This window comes from Anabrus simplex, chromosome 2, assembly GCF_040414725.1.
Source record: "Anabrus simplex isolate iqAnaSimp1 chromosome 2, ASM4041472v1, whole genome shotgun sequence".
NCBI classification, from domain to species: domain Eukaryota; kingdom Metazoa; phylum Arthropoda; class Insecta; order Orthoptera; family Tettigoniidae; genus Anabrus; species Anabrus simplex.
Genome location: NC_090266.1, coordinates 649,891,276 through 649,913,279, shown reverse-complemented (window position 1 = coordinate 649,913,279; position 22,004 = coordinate 649,891,276). Strand labels below are relative to the sequence as shown.

At 37.2% G+C, this 22,004-nt stretch overlaps 1 protein-coding gene across 3 annotated transcripts in view; it reads left to right on the top strand.

The window, feature by feature from the left end:
* The window catches only part of LOC136864311 (mucolipin-3), a 226,723-nt gene that overhangs the window by 15,759 nt on the left and 188,960 nt on the right, over window positions 1–22,004 (top strand). For all 3 annotated transcript variants that reach the window (XR_010859294.2, XR_010859293.2, XM_067141128.2), the window contains exon 3: window positions 18,249–18,440. Coding sequence is in view for 1 of the 3 variants with exons in the window: in XM_067141128.2 (XP_066997229.2) it covers window positions 18,249–18,440 (192 nt within the window). In the remaining 2 variants the exon portion in view is untranslated. The remainder of the gene's footprint in view (window positions 1–18,248; window positions 18,441–22,004) is intronic.

Below are 22,004 nucleotides of genomic sequence, written 5' to 3'. Positions count from 1 at the left end.
AACAAATAGTATGAACCAGCATATGGTGTAATAAAAGCATTAAGTTTGATTTTAAAACACGTAGGTGATACAAAATTTGATTACATCGTCATAATCTAATTCCTAAGCCCCAATCACTACAATCTTTGGACACATGTTCCGACACTTCAATTAGGTGAAAGAGAAAAAGGGGGAGGGAACCCATAGATTCTGAAATCAGTTTCTTTGCATTATATTACACAATACGCTAGAAGGGAGGTACATCAAATAAAGTTTCAGGCTCGTGCCAGTAGAATACAAAGTTGGTAGTGTCATACACTTGCTAGATAAGCTCACAAATTGATACAATGTTTACAATAGGACATAAAAAAATGTAACCTCATGCCAAACAATTCTAGAGATTCAGAATAGAAATAAACCAAACTCCAATCCAGGGAGTGATCCTTTTGGTAGATTAGAAGGGGGAAAAAAAAGGAATTCTAACAAGCGATCCCAGAAGGGATTAAAACACACATGCATGCGCAGAGGCGATAATAAAATTGAAGCTAACCGATGAACATACAAATTAAATTAGCAGACCACATCATTTGAGCAAGCACCATTTTTACGCAAAGTTAACAGATAGATGGGATAAGAAAAGAAAACAAGGAAATAAGAAATGGAGGAATGGGATAGGATAAGGATCAAGCCGCCAAGTCCCCAGCACTAACAGACTCGATGCAAAAGTTCATCTCAGAAGGTAGGAATGTGTATATGGGCTAGAATTTTAGATCAGCTGTCCAGTACACCATTTACACCACATTTTAGGAATATAAATGTCCAAAAGGCAGAACATTTGCGCTGCACGAATACTCAGATGTGTCCTGATGGGACCAAAGTTCAATTTTCGTTACTACGGCGAAGCCCAAGTACAGCAAGGTAGGGCACATTAAATGATAGAAAGAAACAGTGTCTGCTCACCCTTGACAGAAGTCCAGCACGAAGTTTACAAGAAAAATGGACACGGTCCAGCCATGTACAGAGTTCCAGCTCCCACTGTCTTTAACAAGGTTATACCACAACTGACCTGCCGAATGAATGACACAAGGCCATATATATATGCCAGCGGGGTAGATCGAGAACATACTATAGGCGTGACGTCAGAGTGGATGCGCCATGCAGGCGAGCAGTGACAGCAGTAGTACAAGCAGCCGGGAAGCCGACAGTTCGTAACAGCAGACGGAGAAAAGAGCACCAATTTGAAGGGGACAATTTTTTTATACGTAAGGTAAGCACAAACAGCTCGCTACAATTTATGGCTGCAAATATTTCCTGCCAAAAATTAGAGCAATGAAGTTAGTTTTTATGGTGACATTCGTAAAGTGCAATGCAAAGAATCTTTACCTATTGTCAAGTGTGTTTAACATTATCCAAATGTATTTTCAATCAACAAATGAGTGCATAGAATTATATGTTCCTTGCATTTAATATTTTATCTGATTTCATTTTGATTGATCATCATCAATTCACTTTTTCCTGCTGGCACTGGGTGGAGGGAAATATGGTTTCTCTCCACTTCGTCCTGTCTCTCCACCATTCCTCATCCAACACTTTGTTCCATTCCAGGTTCCTTTGTCTTATACTGTTCGTCAAAGTCTGTCCATCTTAATCTTGGTCTGCATTGTCCTCTCTTCTGTCACCTATCTTTCCAGTGCTTGTCTTGGCAGTCTTTTCTTCTTTCATCCATTTGACATGTCCAAAACACCTCAATGTGTTCTGTTCCAGTTTGTCATTTAGTTTTTGCACATTTAGCTCTTTTCATATATCTTCATTTCTCACATTCCCTAGTCTTCTGTACCATACTCTCCAGGAAATTCATTTCAGCTGCCTGTACTGTAGTCTGAGTCATCCAGGTTTCTGGTGCATATGTCATAAGTAATATTCATTATATCCTTTGTACATTACTTCTGTAGCCTTCATCGGTACATCTTTATTCCATATTAATCTCCATACCTGGTGGTAAAAGGCACTCCCCAGTTATATCCTTCTAATTTCCAAATACATTCTTCCCTTTTCTATCAGTTCACTTCTCAAATATTTGAAGTGTTTTACCATTTCCAGTTCCTTGTCTCTAATTTCGATAGCTCCTTTTTCTTCTCTACTTCCTCTGCTCATCACCATTGTCTTTCTGTTCTCCATATTGATCCTCAATCCCTATTGTTCCATCCTTCTATTCAGTACATTCAGCTGTTGTAAATCATCTCCCCAGATCACATCTCCCAAGATATCATTATCTGCAGAAATCATTACATTTCCCATCCATAATGTTCCCTTGCTGCTGAACGATGTTGTCCGTCACCATTTTGAACAGTAAAAGTGACAACACACACCCTTGTTTTAGCCCATTGTAAATACTAAACCATTGTCCTACTAATTGTTGTCTTCACACAGCTGTAAGTTATCGTATATTGCTTTTATCATTGTTATTAATTCCTTGCCAATGCCCCTATGTGTCAGGCTTTTTCAAACTTTTCATTTGGGGATGCTGTCTTATTAGTTTTCTCATTACTACATCCTTACTGTATCCTGCCCCCACTCATTAGAATGGGATTTCAAAATAATCAGAAAATAATAAAATGGAAAAAATGATTGAATAAAATGTAATAATCGAATAAGCAATTTTGTATTAGATTATCCCATTATTTATAACCCCCTATTTCCAAGATCTCTCTCAGAATGAAAACTGGTTCCACTGTTGACATTCCACTTCTGAATCCAAATGGTTCCGCTTGTAACTGACTTTCCACCTTTTCTCTAATTCTTTTCATTATCCTTTCCATTACCTTAGCAGCGTGAGAGAAGATGATGGTTCCTCGATAGTTACTGCACATTTTCTTTTCTCCTTTTTTGAATATTGGTATTGTAAGTAGTGATGGGATAACCAAATACTTTTAATAAACGAATAACCTCTGATTATGTAAATAATCAAATAAAATAATGGAATGAGTTTCAAATATCATTGTTCTCATGATGGCATAATCAAATACTTTTAATAGTTGAATAATCTTCATCAGATTATTTAAATAATTGAATAAATAATGTAATAAAATGAATTTCCAATATCATTCATTTGTATCACATGGAATAATGGGATGTGTCTTGAATAAATATTCTGGTTTAAGTGTGTCGGATGGATAATCAATTGAAATAAGCGAATAGATGAACTCTTGTGATACAAATTCTTATAATTTTGTTAATTACCACCTGTTCAATACAATAAAAACGTAATATAAACTTACATATTTATTAAGATGTTTATATGGTACATGTTTCGCTCCTTTTGCGTGAGCATCATCAGCCAGTTATTATTTACTTAAGGTTATATAAGATCATGAAACAATTCTTTTGGATTAAGATTATGCCTATAAACTTGACTGACAAATCGTATAATATTTTACAAGTCGTATAACAATAAAATGATGTCTTTAAGTTACAACATATTTGTCTAAAATCTATCTAAGCCTAAGATTTTATTGACAAAACTCATCTGGTGAACTTCCTTTAAAATTATTTAAAAAATAAAAAAACTTTTGAGATCTGGCTAATTGTATTGATTCAATGTTGCTTAACTTGTATGATTGTCGTTAAAACTTCGTTTACTATTTGACAATTTTCTGCAGTTGATAATTGTCTATGTTATGGACATTTAATTTGTTCTCGTTGCTGAAGTAACATTTATACAAATGTATTGGCATTCATTTTATATTGTCAATACGAGAATATTGTTCATGAACAAACTTGTAGATGAAACACTTTCTAATGTGATATATAATTTAAAATGTTCTCGTATGTTCCAAAATGGGCTTGTTGGTATATTTTTCTTTCTGCTGCATAATTGTCTAGTGTTACTCCTAGCCTCTTGAGAACTACTTGTTGTTCTGTTTGCACTCCTTGTATTATTACAATATATTATATCTTGTATATATATTACATCTTGTATTTTTACTAAAAGGGGCCCCAATAGGTCTTAAATTGTTTAAGAAAGACTAGGTAAACAACTGATAGGCAGTCTGCCATTCGGTTGGCTGCTCTAAATACATATACTGTAAGTGGTGATTGAATGATTGAGCAAGTGTGGGTTGGCGACCGCAGCTCCCTTGGCTGAGTCCAGGTGTTGATTAAACTCACTTGTGCCAGGCTCCTTGCTTTAATCTATCCTAAGAGACCTTCCTTAGTCAACTCTTGTTCTTTTCAAGCTCTGACAGTATTAGGTTTCTAAGGCCTACAGAGTTTTTTTTTTTTTTCATTCCCTTCATGGGCTTTGTCTTCGTCCAATACCTTAATTTTTTGAATTTTTTCCCTCTGCTTAGTATTAAGAGGGTGGTTGCCCAATTGTACTCCCCCTTAAAACAGTAATCACCACCATCACCACCACATTTTCCTTCATTGTTTTCAACCTTTTCTGATTTGTATTGAATATTTACACATTTTTTATCTGGGAAAAGGTTCACTATCACAAAGTATCATTATTAGTGATCTGGAGTCTTAAAAAAAAAAAAAGTCATTTAGAGACAGAATTTCAAAGATAGCAACTAGTGACCTTGCCATATTGTAGAGAAAATAGTGAATTTTAATTTGACTGGATAAATTTGGTGAGCCAGTTAGTCAGTGCTATAGCATTGCACTTCACATAACCACAGTATTTTCAGTAATGACATCTGATTGCACAAGTCATTCATATGTGTGGAGCATGAATTCATATAATTTTTAAAAGGCCTATCAGAGACAGTTTGTCCTACCCACTCACTTTCTGTAAGAGAATGGAAATACGTAATTATCATTTCCCTGTGCTGAGATTGATGAGTTTATGACATTACGATTACTTTTCATACGATTTTGAAAGCATTAACTACTCATTTGCCCCAGTCATTAGAATGGGATTTCAGAATAATAAAAAATAATTGAATAAAACTTAATAATCAAATAAGCAATTTTGTATTAGACTAGCAAGATACCCGTGTTTTGCTATGGTATTATACTGAAATTTATAATTGAATGCTTATTGTTTTATATATAATCAGCTGAAATTTGCGATCTGACTGGTTTTCTGAGAGAATCCGCCAAATTTCGCGATCTGACTCGTTTTCTAATAGATTACGGCAAGTTTCCTCCCATTTTTCAATCTTTCTTTCCAGGAATCAATTTCGTACTTCCCGGGCTAGGTCCAGGTATTCCACCCGGTCAGTTGGGTCCCTAAATCTTTGCCATCTTTTCCTATAAGCATTTTTAATATGGATCAAATCCTTGAGGAGATCCGGCGTGGTTTTGTCTTGGGTGCCTTGGCGGTACTGAACCCGCGGCCGGACTGCATTCTTAGTCATTACCCATCCAGGACCCGTTTTCAGCGCGGTCCGCACATTTGGCGACGGTCCAGAACATTATTATTATTATTATTATTATTATTATTATTATTATTATTATTATTATTATTATTATTATTATTATTGTAGATGTTCTGGACCCCATAGCAAGATGTAAGACCGCTACTTGGCGGTAAATTACATCTGCTGCCATTGTCATTGTTGACATTGTGACCAGCACCATTGTCGCGCGTAGGCAAGTGTGCTGGATTTCTGGCGATACGAATGACATACTTCCGTGTATTATTGACCTTATTATAGAGGTGAACAATTGGACGGTCAATCTCATTCCTATCGTTTATTTCAAAGCTGTTTAAATTTTTATTTATATGTCAGGAGAATCTACTGTAATCTAAGAACGTTCTTCGAAGAAAAAGATGCCTCTTGAAAACGAACCCAGGAAAGATTAAAAATGATCGGTTTATGATCAGAATAAGTACATCGAAAATCTACAGCCTGTTTCCAGTCATTCGACAGGGTCAGGAATGGAATGAATAAAGCCCCCATCTAGCGGCGACAATTGGAATTGTGCCAGCTGCCAAAGCCTGTTGCACTCCTCTGGGGCAATGGATAATGAATGACAAATGAAATGATATTTTACAGTGTGCTGGAATGAACGATGACAGGAAAAACCGGAGTATCCGGAGAAAATCTGTCTTGCCCCCGTTTTATCCAGCACGAATGTCACGTGGAGTGAACCACGGAACCGAGCTGTGAGAGGCCGGCGCGCTGCCACCTGAACAACGGAGGCTCCTTATAAGTACATTATGAACAGTGAAATCAACTGGACTCACCTCCTTTTACACCCCACCGCCGTCGAGTTTATTTACCACCCCCCCCCCCCCACAAAAAATTAAAAGAAGGCATGTTTCTTTATGTTTAAAGGAGATTCCAAACACCAATGTTCACGTCTATTACCTTCAGCTTTGGGATATAAGTATCCCCATAAAAATAATTCACTTTATTTCACTCCTTTTCACACTCCACCCTGCCCCCACCCCAAGTGAATTTTCCGGCAAAAAACTTGTTTCTTTAATAGTAAGTGATCTTCTAAATACCAATTATCACGACTCTAACTTCTTCAGTTTTTGATTTCTGTGTCCTCATGAAAGGAATTCAACTCCATTTTACTCCCGCCCCCCAAGATGATTTCCCCCCAAAACACATTTTTCTTTGTTTTTAAAGGAGATACAAATACCAATTTTCACATCTGTAACAACTTTAGTTATTATTAGATGAAAGTATTCTCATACAATTAAGTTAATTAATTTTTCAATTCTTTCATCTCCCCTCCCCACTTCATTGGATTTTCCGAGAATACATGTTTCTTTACTTTTAAAGCAGATTCCAAATACTAAATTTCATGCCTGTAACGTCTTCATTCTTGAGATATCAGTAGCCTAATTAAAATAATTCAACACCATCTTCAGACACTTTTTACACCCCCCCCTTTCCACCCAAGTGGTATTTTGGAAAACTAAAAATACACGTTTCTTGATTTTTAATAGAAGTACAAAATACCATTTTTCACTTCTGTAACATGTTAAGTTTTTTGAGTTGTACTGTACAAATTCTCATTTTAAAATTCCACCCCTTTTTTAGTTCCCCTTAAGTGGAGTTTCCAAAAACAAATCACCTATGTTTCTTTACATTTACAGGAGATTCGAAATACCACTTTTTACTTCTGTAACATTTTACGTTTCTCAGGTATTCTGTAGATATAATCTTTCAAAAAATTCACCCCAATTTGTCACTCCTGTTTAACCGCCATTAATTGGATTTTCCAAAAACAAAAAAACAAGTGTTTCTTTATTTTTGAAGAAGATCCCATATACAAATTTTCAGTTCTGTAATATCTTCAGTTTCTGAAATAAATGTGTATATATACATAAATGTATGTATTATATAAATATATTAAAGGCATTCAACCCATTATTCACCCTTTTACACCCCTCCTGTTGGGATTTACAGAACACAAAAAAATACGTGTTCCTTTATTTTTAAAGGAGATTCTAAATATCAATTTTTACATGTGCAGACTTTCAAAGTTTTGAGATATAGATACAGACATTTTAAAAATTCACCCCCATTAATTGGATTTTCCAAAAACAAAAAAGTACGTATTTCTTTTTTAAAGGAGATCCCAAACACCAATTTTCAGGTCTGTAATATCTTCAGTTTCTGAGATATATGTATCCTCTTTAAAGGCATTCAACCCGTTCTTCACCCCTTTTCATCCCTCCTATTGGGATTTTCCGAAAACAAAAAAATACGTGTTTATTTTTAATGAAGATACTAAATACCAATTTTTACATCTGTAAACTTTCAAAATTTTGAGATGTAGATACACTCATTTTAAAATTTCACCCCCCCCCCCCTTTTCACCCCCTTAGCGACAGAATATCCAAAAATCCTCTTAGCGAGCACCTACATGTTAATATGAATGTATCCCCAAAATTTCATTTCTTTATGTCCAGTAGTTTTCGCTCTATGATGAATCAGTCAGGACAAGTTACTTTATATATAGATTATCCCATCACTATTTATAACCCCCTTTTTCCCAATCCTTGGGTACTTTTAACTCTCTTTTTGGTTATTATAAAAATATAATTCACCTCCCATGCACATGCCGACCCTGTGGATACCCACAACAAACATATCTACAGGTTCTATTGTTCTAGAGAAAAGTGTAGGGCTTACCTGGGAGGAAAGTATACAGTACCATGCATTCATTTGTTTAAAGCTACCGTACATTGAGCGTGCCTTGAGAAAAGTTTCCAAAGTTTAATCTATGTTAGTGAATAAAGTAATGCTGTTTTTTTTATGAGGCATTAGTCATTTCTAATTTACTGTATCACAAAGTTTTTAAAATATTGGGTTTTGAATGAGACTTGAATATTTTCATTTTTAGTAATTTCCCCACAGTTAACTAATGTACTTTTATTTAGCAAAGCTAGTGGGGAGGAGGGGTAGCTGTGGGTTTTGGCCCCTATGTTTTAAGATAGTTTGTACTGAATGTGACTATTGCTGGAGAAATGTCTGGTCGGTGGTTGAGAACATTGTTCAACATCACTGTAGTTTATGAACCAAAAGTCTTTTATAACAATGAGGAACACCCGAATTAGTATAAAATTTTAGTAAAATTCACCCTTTGCTCTATGCAGTGTTTTTTTTTTTTTTTGCCTGGTTTTACATTTTAGGACGTGATAACGATCACACCAGTCATTCACGGGATAAAAGTATATTCGTCGTTTGGTTTGTGAACTTTTGTCTTTGCATATGTTTTGTGGTGAAATCTATGGAGTCACACATCCCGTTATAAAACATTTTTGTTCTTGAAGTTCTTTGGTCTAGTTTCGTTCAGTCATGGCGTTACTGCCATAGATTCAAGATCTAGCTCAGCTTGTTTCCTTAGTAGCTGGTAGATGGCAACTGAGTTATAGATCTTCAGTGAAATGAGTTTCCCAGTCCAGTACATAAATGACCCTGGAGGATGCTGATTCACCTACTCCTTGGGCCTTCTTGAGGAATCTTGCTTTGACTTTATCATCTCCAGGTCACTCATTGTTAGGTTCTCCCATATTTTGTTTTTGATCCCATATGTAACATTAGGAGCTATTGTGTTCTTGAATCATGTTATGGCTGTATTGTGTTACAGCATAGGCATGGCCTTCACGTTGTGAATGGTCCTGATTGTTGCTGTTCTCTCTAGTACGTGGTTATTGTAGGATGTCATGGTCATTTAAAAGATGATTTCCAACTATTAGTGTTTCTTGAATATTTCTAGTAATTCATTCTTTATCATTATAGTTGTTAATGGCCATCTTGCTGCCTTGCAGTCTACTATAGTAGTGTTCATGGCCCATATGAACTGGTTGTTTTTTTTTTTTTTTTCCTGATTAATTTCACATTTGTTCACTGTTGCCCATGCTTCTGTCTTCTTCATTGTCATCGTCTGAAGTTCCATCTTGGAACATGATCCCAGCGCCATATCATCGACATACATTAATAGAGTGGTCATTGGAGAGTCAAGCATCACTCGTGTGATATCTGCTTTTGCTACATTAAATACCAGCAGGCCTAAGGGGTCTTGTTGGGGTAATCCATTAGTTTGAACTACCATTTTGAATGTGGTTACTCCATTATTTGAGCTTCATGTTCCATATTGATGATCAGCAGTTACCCGCGGCTTCGCTCGCGTGGATTTCGTGATTTGAGAAAGTAATCGTTCTTCGGTACTGTACATTATTTGAAAATCCATAGTAAAAAAACTCACCAAAAAATTGAGCTTCATTTACCCCAGAAAGTCTTCGTAACCACGTTTGTGGTACGGTATTGCCTTTCAGGGCTAAGATAACCATGTGACATAGGATGGTACATGTGAGAAACAGTCTTCTCACAAGTCAAAAACAAAAGTATACGTTTCCTTATTTTTAAAGGAGATTACAAATAGGAATTTTCATGTCTGCAACATCCTCAGTTTTTGAGATATAAGTATCCCCATAAAAAGAATTCAACCCTTTTATCAGTCCTGCCACCCCCACCTAAGTGGATTTTTCAAAAACAAAAAAAAAAGTTTCTTTATCTTTAAAGGAAAATCCAAATACGAATCTTCACGTCTGTAACATCTTCAGTTGGAGATATACATAAACAGAATTATCTCCTTTACTTATTTTCACCTCCCTCCCCGAAGTCAATTTTCCAAAAACAAACAAATACTTGTTTTTTTACTTTTAAAGGAGATTCCAGATACCAGTTTTTGCATCTGTAACAATTTTTTTTCTATTTTAGATATAAGTATCCTCATACAAATAGTAATTCACCTAATTTTTCAATTCTTTCAGCCTGCTCTCACCCCCCCCCCCCCCCCCGAGTGGATTTTCAGGAAACAAAAAAAAAATGTGCATTGCTATATTTTTAAAGGAGACTCCAAATACCAATTTTCACATCTGTAACATCTTCAGTTTTTGGGATATCAGTATCCTAGTAAAAGGAATTCAGCCTCCATTTCAGTCCTTTACTCCCCCCCCCCCCTCCTCTCTCTCTCTCTCTCTCTCTCTCTCTGAAAACAAAAATACATGTTCATTTTTAAAAGATTAAAAATATCAAGTTTCATGTCTGTAACATGTTAAGTTTCTGTGATATACTGTAGAAGTCTTTTAAAAATTCTCCTCCTTTCTTTCTCCTGTTCACCCCCCATTAATTGATTTTCCAAAAACAAAAATGTGTTTCTTTATATTTAAAGGAGATTCCAAATATCAATTTTCATGTCTATAACATCTTCAGTTTTTGAGATATAAGTATCCTCATAAAAGGTATTCAACCCCTTTTTCACCCCCTTAATGGGATTTTCCAAAAACAAATGTGTTTTTTATTTTTAAGGGAGATTCCAAATACCAATTTTTATGTCTGTAAACTTACAAGTTTTTGGGATATAGATACTCATTTAAACAATTCATCCTCCTTTTCACCCCCTTAGTGATGGAATATTGAAAAATCCTCCCTTAGTGAACACCTACACTAATATAAATGTATCACCAAAGTTTCAATTATTTATGTCCAGTAGTTTTGGCTTAGCAATGATGAATCAGTCGGTCTGTAAGGACACTTTATTTTATATATGTGTGTGTGTAAGAAGATAGCACAAGTGGGGGTTCGTCCTAATCAATACAAGTCAAGTTGGCACACATCTATTTTACATATATCTGGTACTAGTTTTGGCCCTACAATCTTGAGCCATCTTAAGCTATGTAACCATAACATGTTAAAAACTAATTAGCCTATAGGCTGCATGAAATCTTTCAACATGTGCACTTAAAATTTATCCTGTCAATCTGTTCATTGGTTGCGTTAATACATATTGAATATTTCTTAAGTTTATTCTCATGTTATTGGATGTTGTCAAAATAACTTGCACACGCTTAGGTTTTTACTTTACAAAGGTGAAAAAATGAGTGTATCCTCCTAATTCAATACATCATACTGTATATTCCATCATTAGACGGAGTAATCAAGTTCAAACATGTTTCGGCTTATTTGAGCCATCTTCAGTGAAAGGGGGGGGGGGGGGGTTGAAATAATTTACATAATACAAGCTAAAAAATGCCAAAAAATAATGAAGGAACAAATGAAAAAACAGATGAGAGCCTAGATGGAAACAAAATTAGCACAATATACAACCTCGCTATGTGTACTTATTGTTCATTTTCATATGTATCATTGTTTTCATTTCTTTTCTTAGGTTAACACAGTTTTTACTTTCAATTATGTTTTGTATTAACCCCTGTTTCACTTAATTTTGTCGCAGTGAGTTGTTTTTTGTTCCACATGATGATGTAATTGTTCGAACCCACTATCTCCCTATTACTGGATACTGGCCGCACTTAAGCGACTGCAGCTATCAAGCTTGGTTAGGCACTTTTTGCTTCCTGGGATGAGTTTGAATATTCCTCCTGGTAAAAATCTTGTCCTTACCACGTTGATGTGAAATGTTTCACCTCCTCGTCATATGCTGTAACGTGATCCTCCTGTTGTCCTGAATCAGCTCCTCCACGCGAACTGTGTTCAAATCTGTTGGTGCCGTGTTGGGTCGGTCACTGTGATCCTCCTTGGTGACCTTTTCTCTACCGGCCGTAAACTCTCGACACCATTCTGCGTCTTGCGGACGAGACGTTAGTCTCTCCATATACCTCTGCCAGTTGCCGGTGAATTTCAACCGAGGTTATATGTTTTGCCCACAGAAATCAAATAACTGAGCGGAGTTCTTCACGAGACTAGTTTTCCAAACGAGTGTCTATTTGTGTTTACCTACAAGTGCTGTAGGTGGCGGGTGGCTGAAACTCTGCACAGTTGCCAACGGCATGTATTAGAATTACCGCACACTACTAATTTCTCTATAACAGACGAAATTCCAGGAATATCGACTTTGTAACCTTAGTTTTTTTTTTTTTTTTTTTTTTTTTTTTAATCCCTCGTATAATCAGTCATATTATTCTGTCACATAATGCATTTGAGCAGTGTGATGTTGGCTAGTTATTTCACTGATGATCACCTTTCAAACTTTCTGGAGTCTGTTTTGGATTTCAGTGGCAGTTGTATGACTCACCGATAACTTCAAGCCGGGGGAACTTATCATCCCTAGCAGATGTGGCTCTTTTTGGGCCCGATCCTGGTCTCTTAGAATAACGTTCCATTTTCCATATATTCTTGTAGTATTGTGGAAATTGTTGAAGCCGTAGTTCTCAGTATTTGTGCAACATAATGCCTGTTACATCCATCTTCCATCTGGGCAACAGCTCATGCAGCATCCTCAGGACTTAACGACGTTTTCTCTTGAGGAATGGTTTTAAAATAGGTAGATATGCTGAAAAACCTATTTCATTGAAAGAGGAACACTCCTAAATGGATGAAGAGTGTAGAATGGGTGGAGAAAGTGTAAACAATCTTTAATACATTATTTTGGTATAAAAATATAAGATGACTTTCTCCGTCAAGAAATGCAGTATATGAATAATAATAATAATAATAATGTTACAGGCTTTGCATCTCACTATCTACTTTTATGGTTTTGGAGATACCGAGGTGCTGGAATTCAGTCCTGCAGGAGTTCTTTAACATGCCAGTAAATCTACTGACACAAGGCTGATGTATTTGAGCACCTTTAAATACTACCGTATCGAGCCTGGATCGAACCTGCCAAGTTGGGGACAGAAGGCCAGCACCTCAACCATCTGAGCCACTCAGCCTGCCAAACATAAGATGAATTACGGAAGTTGCATATATTGCACCATTAAGCATAATTCCTTCAATATTTACCACGTTAAGTTTTTCTTGCCAGCCAGTATAGCTAACCATGGCTAACCATGTAGGAACCAGTGGCAAAACTACTTGGAGTCATTTGAAGCAATGCCTACCCTAAGAAATATGATTACATATCGTAACAAATTTATCTGCTGTTGTTATTGTGCTAAAAGTACAATAATCTCTACTTGATATGTGCGGCATGATGACAGCGGATGATGTGCTTCACTGATTGCCCGCTAGATGGCCGCAGCAGACTACATGTCCTGATAGGGAGGCAGGACTTGACTCACCCAGGACTTTTTGTTTTGTTTGCATTCCGTGAGCTTGTGTGTGAGAGTGGGATGGTGGAGGGAAGTTCCTCTCCCCACAAGGTCTAGGCCCCAGTGAGGCATGCCTCCTCTGCTATTGAGTGTGTACAAACTCCCACTGAAAAGGCGACAAATACTGTATTGTTTGTGTGCTATTCTTTTGAATTAGTAGACAATCTGCATTATTGGCATTATTTGTGACAATTCAGGCATGGAAATAATCAATTAAAATTCTCAGTACCGGGCGAGTTGGCGGTGCGGTTAAGGGCGTGCAGCTGTGAGCTTACATCCGGGAGATAGTGGGTTCGAACCTCACTGTTGACAGCCTTGAAGATGGTTTTCTGTGGTTTCTCATCCCATCTTCACCATGAGACCTATCTGTGTCGGTGCAATGTGAAGCAATTTGCAATGTCTGTAACTGCCATAATTCAAGGGACGCTCAAGATAGGGTTAGATTCTTATTTCATTGGTATTCAGGCAGATGAGACCTTAGATGTAATAAACATATCTTATATCAGTGTAATATTCCCGTTCTGCTCAAAACGTGGTCCCACGGAGAAATTCATAGGCTTCTATGATGTTTCGACTGTCTTCTCTGCTATTTGAGTGTTTAGAAACTCCCACCACTAAGGCAACCAATTAAATACCTTATTGTTAATTGTGTGCTATTATTTTGAATTAGTAGGCAATCGGTGCATTATTGGCATTACTTGTGATAATTCAGACATGGAAATAATCAATTAAGATTCTCAGTTTTAGTTGTGTAAAACAAGACTGACTTAATCTGGTTTAAACTCTCGTTGAAATAATGAGTGAAGTAGGCACCTTCGGAAACTTAGTCTTTTGAACTCATCAGGCTTATCAGAATTAATTGTATATATTCTGCGAAAGTGGGGAGTAATTGATAGTCATATGTCAAACATATGCCGGGTGCTCCTCAATGGCAGGAAAGCATGGGGTTGTTCGGTATTATGTTAAACAAGTTCGCCCAAGGGCAATATTTTTACACTGTTATGCCCACAAGTTAAACCTTGTTGTTCTCCATTGATCCTAAACAAAAAAACAGTCAAGCTCTTCATAATCTGACAGCGTTTCATTCATTTTTAGTAGATCCTCAGAAAGAGCTCATCTTCTAAAATCCAAAGGTTTCAGACTTTCACAAGCATGCACTATCCGTTGGAGCTTTCATTCCAGAGCAGTCCTCACAATATTTTCACACTATAATGATCTAAGACAGGTTATTGAAGACTGTAGATAATGATGAGGGTTGGGACAGTGGGTCGTAAAATTCTGATGTTGGGTTGCTTAACATACTCTAGACGGTCCAATTCATTTATTTGCTGTGCCTCTATAGAGAAATTTTTATTTATACAAATCAAATTCTTTTATTAATGCAGCATAAAACCCCATCTGATGTACTGTAATTCTGTGTAATACTGAAATTAGAAAAACCACTGATATCCTCAAGGACATGTGATCAGAAAATGTTATCCTCTCGCATTGAAAAATGTTGCAAAATAAATAGTGAGTTAAATGTAGATGACAGGACATTCCAAACGCTTAACATTTTAACATACGAAGTTCTTGACATCTTAATTATGCAAATGAAAATACAGTTGGGCGATTTTGAAAGCATCCATTTCCTGAGTTGTTGGATCCAACACACTTCATACTTTACAAAGAAAGCTTCCCTGCTATTAAACCAAACAGTCTTATGAACATTTACTCCATTTTTTATGATGTTTGTTGTTTAAAGGGGCCCAACAACTAGGTCATCGGCCCTACCCCGTTTTTAATAGAGAAAGATTGGAAAATGACTTACCATTTATTCCGATATAGAACATTGCCCCCCTCAAAAACTTTCACATTATATTGTTCTCAATGACATCGAACTAGTATACCGGTGTTTGGAAGTACCAAATTCATTCGTTTAATATTAACATTTCCCGAGACCTCGGCTTCCTCTGAAAGTAATATAAGCACTCTGAAGAGGATAAAGACACACTTGCATAATGCAATGAACAATCAAAGACTCAGCAGTCTTAGTACCATTCTTATAGAGAAAAAGCTTGTGCAGGAATTGATAAGTCAACTATTGAAGGACCGTGTGAATGACCATTTTGCAACCAAGAAAACTTGGCGTTTGGGACTACTCTACAAGAAACGTTAAGGTAACTAATAGCTTCGCCACTGGTAGGAACATTGAAAGGAACACGCTTGATAAACAGTGTGAGAAGCAGGAGAAATAGAGTGAAAACTCAAATGAATGAGGACAGTCTCCAGATAGTCATACACTGTCATCTTCAAACAAATTAGCTCTCTCCTCATCAATCCAGTTATTCTGCTCCCGTTTCTTCTCAGCCCCAGTGAACTCGTTCTTGTTTCCCAGCCCAATCAATCACTACTGATTTGCATTTAGGGCAGGCACACAGGTGACAATTCCCTATCTGTTGTTTTCATAGCCTTTTCTTATGATTTCAAAGAAATTTGAAATTTATTGAACATCTCCCTTGGTAAGTTATTCCAGTCCCTAACTTCCCTTCCTATAAATTGTCGTATCCTAAGGATGAGAGAGGCTGGGGACTGGAAGGGGTTCAGAACGCAACTATATGATACAATAATGATACCAGTTGGATGCCCTTCTGCCGAGCTAAGTTATATTAAATTTCCCAAGAAGATTTACACAATATATATATATATATATATATATATATATATAGGTTTTTTTTTTGTTTTTTTTTTTTTTTTGCTAAGGGCTTTACGTCGCACCGGCAGATAGGTCTTATGACAATATAGGAAATAGGTACAATTACATTCAAATGGACTCTTCTCTAAGAGCAACTTTCTAACCATACAACACTTCACTTTGGTTCCCACTGTTCCTGAAAATGTCTGTTTCATTAAATACTTATCTCATTGTTACCAAGACTTGGTAATCCTCTCTAGTTCTTCCCTATGAACAACTGCAATAACTTCCTTGACGAGACTCTGAAAGGTACTTTTCTAGAGCCACAATTCATTTGTCTTATGAATAATCCAAATTCCCAATAAACTTGGACTTTTAAGAAAATGCTATTTGTTCGGGGCATTGACCTATAGAGATCTTTTGCCCCTGCTTGCACCATTTGATAGGAACCTGCGTGTAATTGGAATTGCGGAAGTGTAGAGTGTTGAATGTGAGGAAAGGAACGTTAAGGACGACACAAACACCCAGTCCCCAGGCCATTTACAATTAAAAACCCCTGACTTGGCCGGGAATGGAACCCGGGGCCGCTGGGTGACAGGCGGACGCGTTGCCCCCTACACTGCGGGGGTGGACAACTTGGACTCTTACTTTTCCACTTCTTTGTTACCTGAATTGTCTCTACCCATTGTTCCCCATAACCAACTTCCTGTGCTATTCCCTTCTTTCGAGCCTATTCCCGTAAAGTTCTGAGATTGACCTCTCTTGGTCCTCCTTCGAACTGTCTCCCATTAATTCTCTAGACCAACCTCTTTGACTGACTCCTGACAGCCGATTGACTGCCTCAATTTTGCCCTCTGCACCTCCTTAAATAACCTCTTATTTTCCGGAACCTACTGTTTGGTGATCGACTTTGCCCTACTCATGATTCTGAGTTGGCCCTTCCTCATTGATGTTTCCCTCACCAACGAAGGATGTTACCATGGGCGTTTTCTAGACACATAGAGAACATGGATATTTCCATTGCCTATGTGCGTCTTTGAAGTTTCCAGCTACTGATCTTAGAATATTTACATACCAGTGATAAAGCTGGTACAAACATCCTATGATGTCATAATATTTCACCATGCTCTGGCTTGTTCAAAGCCTTCATGAACTGCATTGTCTATTAAGGTTTTTCATATATGTATTAAATTATTCTCATATACTTTTCTTTATCACATGGATCACTAGATACTTTCACTTTACTGATCACAGTCTCATTATGACACTCTTGTAAGTCTTGTGATTGAGCTTACTTTTCTTAAATCTGTTACCCCTTTTCTTATATCTCTATAGTACTGAGAGGCCGCGGTTCGACCCTCGCTCGAACCGTTCGCCATTCTGTACATGGACGGTGGAACGTGCTATGTCGGAGACATGACAAAGTGAATATTTGCCCCAGTTCATCAGCAGAGTGGGCTTCAGTATTTATAGAAAGGCCATCTTGACATATCCTTAGTCTTGAGTGGAAAGTGTAGGACAAGAAGAAAGCCAGACATTTGCAGGAGAATGAAAGATGCAAAGATTAAAATGAATATGGGTGGTAAGAACTAACACAGGACAAACACAAAAGGATAGAAGGAACCCAGGGGGCCAATGTAAGAGATGGAAAGGAACAAACAAGTGTAAATCAAGTCATATATATAGAGGGACGTCAAAACGACTTCATTATGCTCCTTAATGCTGAAACCATTACATGATCTTACCCTTACTGCTGTAAATGATTGCAGTACTGTGAGTCACACTATGACTCTCAATCACATACTATTTAACATGCAAAATAGTCGAGCTGTGAATTTGTTTTCTCTGGGCAAATTAAGAGCCTAATGGAAATATTAACAGCTCTGCTTTCTAGACATCAGAGTGATTTATGTTTGATACTGTTACCATTGAGAAATGTACATTACTTTAACAAAATGCTGTAATATAAAAATATGACCACATATTTTCTTTTAATGTCAAACATGATCTATTAGGACCACTTGGATCTGGGCTTCTGATTTAATAAAAAGTACTAACTTTCTTCTCTTTCAGCTTTGCTTATTTGCCCACAACCGCTACAATCATGTGAATTACACGTGGGACAATCATATTGCATTTTCGCATTTGTTTTTGAAAGGATGGGATCCTACTAGAGAAGTGAATGCCTACCCACCTGGTGTGGGACCTCTGGCTCTTTACCAAATTCCAGAATTTTATGCTACAATTGACTATGCTGTTGAAAGGGTAAGTTATTACAGAACAAAGCAATTAAAGAATGACCCTGTATCATTCAGGAGTCTTTCAAATTATATTATTAGTCATTATGATTATGTGCAAGTTACAAAAATGAATAGACTGTACTCTTTTCTTCATCATTCATTACCCATGTTCTAGGTATATTTTTAGAATAGCATTTTGGTAAGTGAAATTGTTACACATTCTGTATGTACACTGAGTGAACTATAACATTTCATAGGTTTTGTTGGTCTTACGTTTTAGACTACAAAATGAATGTGTGTTTTTAGTGTCATCAGTCCATATACTGGTTTGATACAACTCTCCATGCCACCCTATTCTGTGCTAACCTTTTCATTTCTACTTTACTATATCCTGCATCTACACTACTGGTCAAAAGTTTTCGATCACAGATCATAACTGTGGATTTATGGTTAAACGGGGATTTAGTTTTGAATATTCCATCATATCCCTGTTCTGATAATAAAACAAGTATTAAAATGTTGTGTATTTGACTGGTTGTTCACTTAGAGGGGTGCTGATGAGTATCCACAGCAATACTGGTGTGTCTTTACGTAAGAAGTTTCCATTTGAGTACGCCTCATTTCTTCAGCTGTCTGTGTAGCAATCAGTTCGCTTTAGTTTACAGTACACTTTTTGCATCTATCAGTGTCTTTGTATACCAGATCCGGTTCACACCATATTACCTCCTAATGGGATGGAAGCAGGAGATTGGATTTGAAGAAACATGCTGTAATTGTAGCTCTGCATCAGGAAGGCTATTCTAGAAGGGCAATAGCAACAAAAGTTGGTGTAGCCCCATCTACAGTGGTGTATGCATTGCAGCTGTTCAAGCAAACTGGTGCCAATGCAAGTGTTTCACAATCTGGAAGACCCCAAGCGAAATCATACGGGGAAGATCAGTTCATATGAGTACAGAGGAAATGTCACAGGACTTGTACTGCACTTGAAATTCATGAGGAGTAAATAGTATGCGAACAGCTCCAATCTCTGTCTCAACAGTGCAACGCCGTCTTCGTGGATAAAGTTTAAAGGGGAGTATAGCATCTAAAAAATATTTATTACAAAAACAGAATAAGGTGAAAAAATTGCAGTGGCCACAGCAACATAAAAACTGGAGCGTGCAGCAATGGTCCAAGATATTATTCACAGATGAAATTAAGTTTGGGAGTATTTGGAAAGCATTGTCGAATGTTTGTTCATTAATTTCGTGGAGAATGTATAAATAGTCAGTGTGTGATGCCAACGATGAAGCGTGATGGAAGGTCATGGTGTGGGGATGTTTTGTAGGTGATAAGTTGATCTAGTGAGAAATAATGGAAGATTAAAGAAGGAAGAATGTCGCAGTATACCGATCAACAATGCAGTTCCATCTGGCAAGAGACTTCTTGGTTGTGGGTTTGTTCTGCAGCAGGACAATGGTCCCAAACATGCTTCTAAATTGTGCAGTAGATTGAGAAATGTGGGGAACTGAAAAATATGGTTTGGCCAAGTCAGTCACCTGACTTAAATCCCATTGAACTCTTATGGAATGAACTTCATAGGGAGGTCAGAAAGCTGAGGTCGTCTATTGTTGAAGATCTATGGAATAATTTACAGACCTGTTGGACTGCAGTATCTGCAAAAACACTACAAAATCTTATCTCCACAATGCAGAGAGTTTGTGCAGCTGTTCTGAGGGCAAAGGTGGATACTTTGAAGGGGCTAAAATCTAAACCATATTGTATTGTTCCTAATGATATAGAGAAAGAAAATATTTATTTTGTTGGTCTATTTAGTTTTTACAATGTGTTTGTACATTGAAATAAAATGTATAATTTTTTCATAGGTGATAGAAAACTTTTGGCTGGTAATGTACTGTGTTTTTCATATTCATGTCCTGGTCTACCCTGACCATTCTTCCTACCTACACTTCCCTCAAAAACCAACTGAGCAAGTTCTTAATGTCTTAAGATGTGCCCTAACCTTCTATTTCTTCTTCTAGTCAAATTTTGCCATATTCTCCTCTCACCAGTTTGATTCAGTACAAAGATGATATATTCAGATATAGATGAAACTCAATAAATTTCGGTGGTAAGCCAGATGGCACTTACAGTTCTAATCTGCAATCAGAGATAGCGCAACAATGAGTGTTATGTGCAATACATTACTATTATTATTAACAGACAGGACAGAGAAGTAACTTCCGGCTTAGTGACTCGCATCCGATTATGCTTACCACAGCTCCTTCCTCCCCGTCCTACTCTGCATGCACCCCCCCCCCCCTCCTTCACCTCCTGTGTGCTCACAATAAAAGTCGGTTTGCATTCCTCAGAGTAAATATGCTGAGCATGTAAAAAGTCTCCCATTTTGAACTGACATTTCACATGGCAATTTTGATTAGTATAGATCATACCACAATATTTCTGCACATACTTCACAGATTGGATATACTATCCAATGTGCCACTTCTCTAGGTCATTTATGTTTTAAAAACACACTTCACAATCCTTCTTTGCTTGGAATGTTGAAACTTTCAAATACCACTGTAAACATATAAATAAGAATGCTGTAGAGCACTAGAAATAATTTCAGAAAGGTTTGTGATAGCCATATGACATGAATTTGTCACGAAGGTGACAACTGTAACTGTTGTGTTCATGTGATTTATTTGCTGGGAAAGTCATGTTCCTCAGGTTTGGATTCCAAGAACAACTAGAGGCCTCATGGGTGTGATCATATCACCAGTCATATAAAAGTACAAAGTTGCTGGCTTTTTTGTTTGTTTCATGAAGAGATCTGTAGCCTTGAAGGAACTGTAAGAACAGTAGCAAAGAGAAGACAATATTACTTCAATGCATTACTGCACATTAATGTTTCCTGTTAATTAAAATACCACAAGGGAAGCCAAAACATGTTAATACTGCTGAATGAGTGTTAGCTTGATAAAGCTGGTAATATACTCCCCAAAATTTGGGTGATTGCTTATTTGTACTTCCCCTGAAAATAATAATAATAATAATAATAATCACCACCACCACCACTCATCTAACCACTAGAACAGTGTGGAACTGCAGGGGAAGTGCCGTTTTCTGGAATTGAACCTTCCAAATTATCAATTCCTAACCTCACTCCTAGTATGCTGTAAATGACTCTAACACCTTATGGTGAAATACCAGGTGTATGCATAAGTTTCTGATAATTTCTGTGGTAAAGAAAACACGTAATTTTCAAGGGAAATTATTTTTTTGTTTATTCAAAATATTGGCCATTGGCTTCTACACACTTCGCCCATCTGTCAGGTAAGTTATGAATACCATACCAGAAAAACTGCTTGTCTTTTGCAGCAAACCATTCGTCGAGCCATTTTCCAACTTCCTCGAAATTGCTGAGGTGCTGCTCTGTGAACGTGTGCCCCATTGATGCGAATAGGTGACAGATGGCACCAGTTTGTGATAGTACGGCGAGTGCGGATGGATGTCCCATCCAGGCGATTTCAAGGTGTCTTTCACTGGTTTTGCTGTGCGAGACAGCGCATTGTTGTGAAACAACCACTTTGCCGTGTCTTCTGGC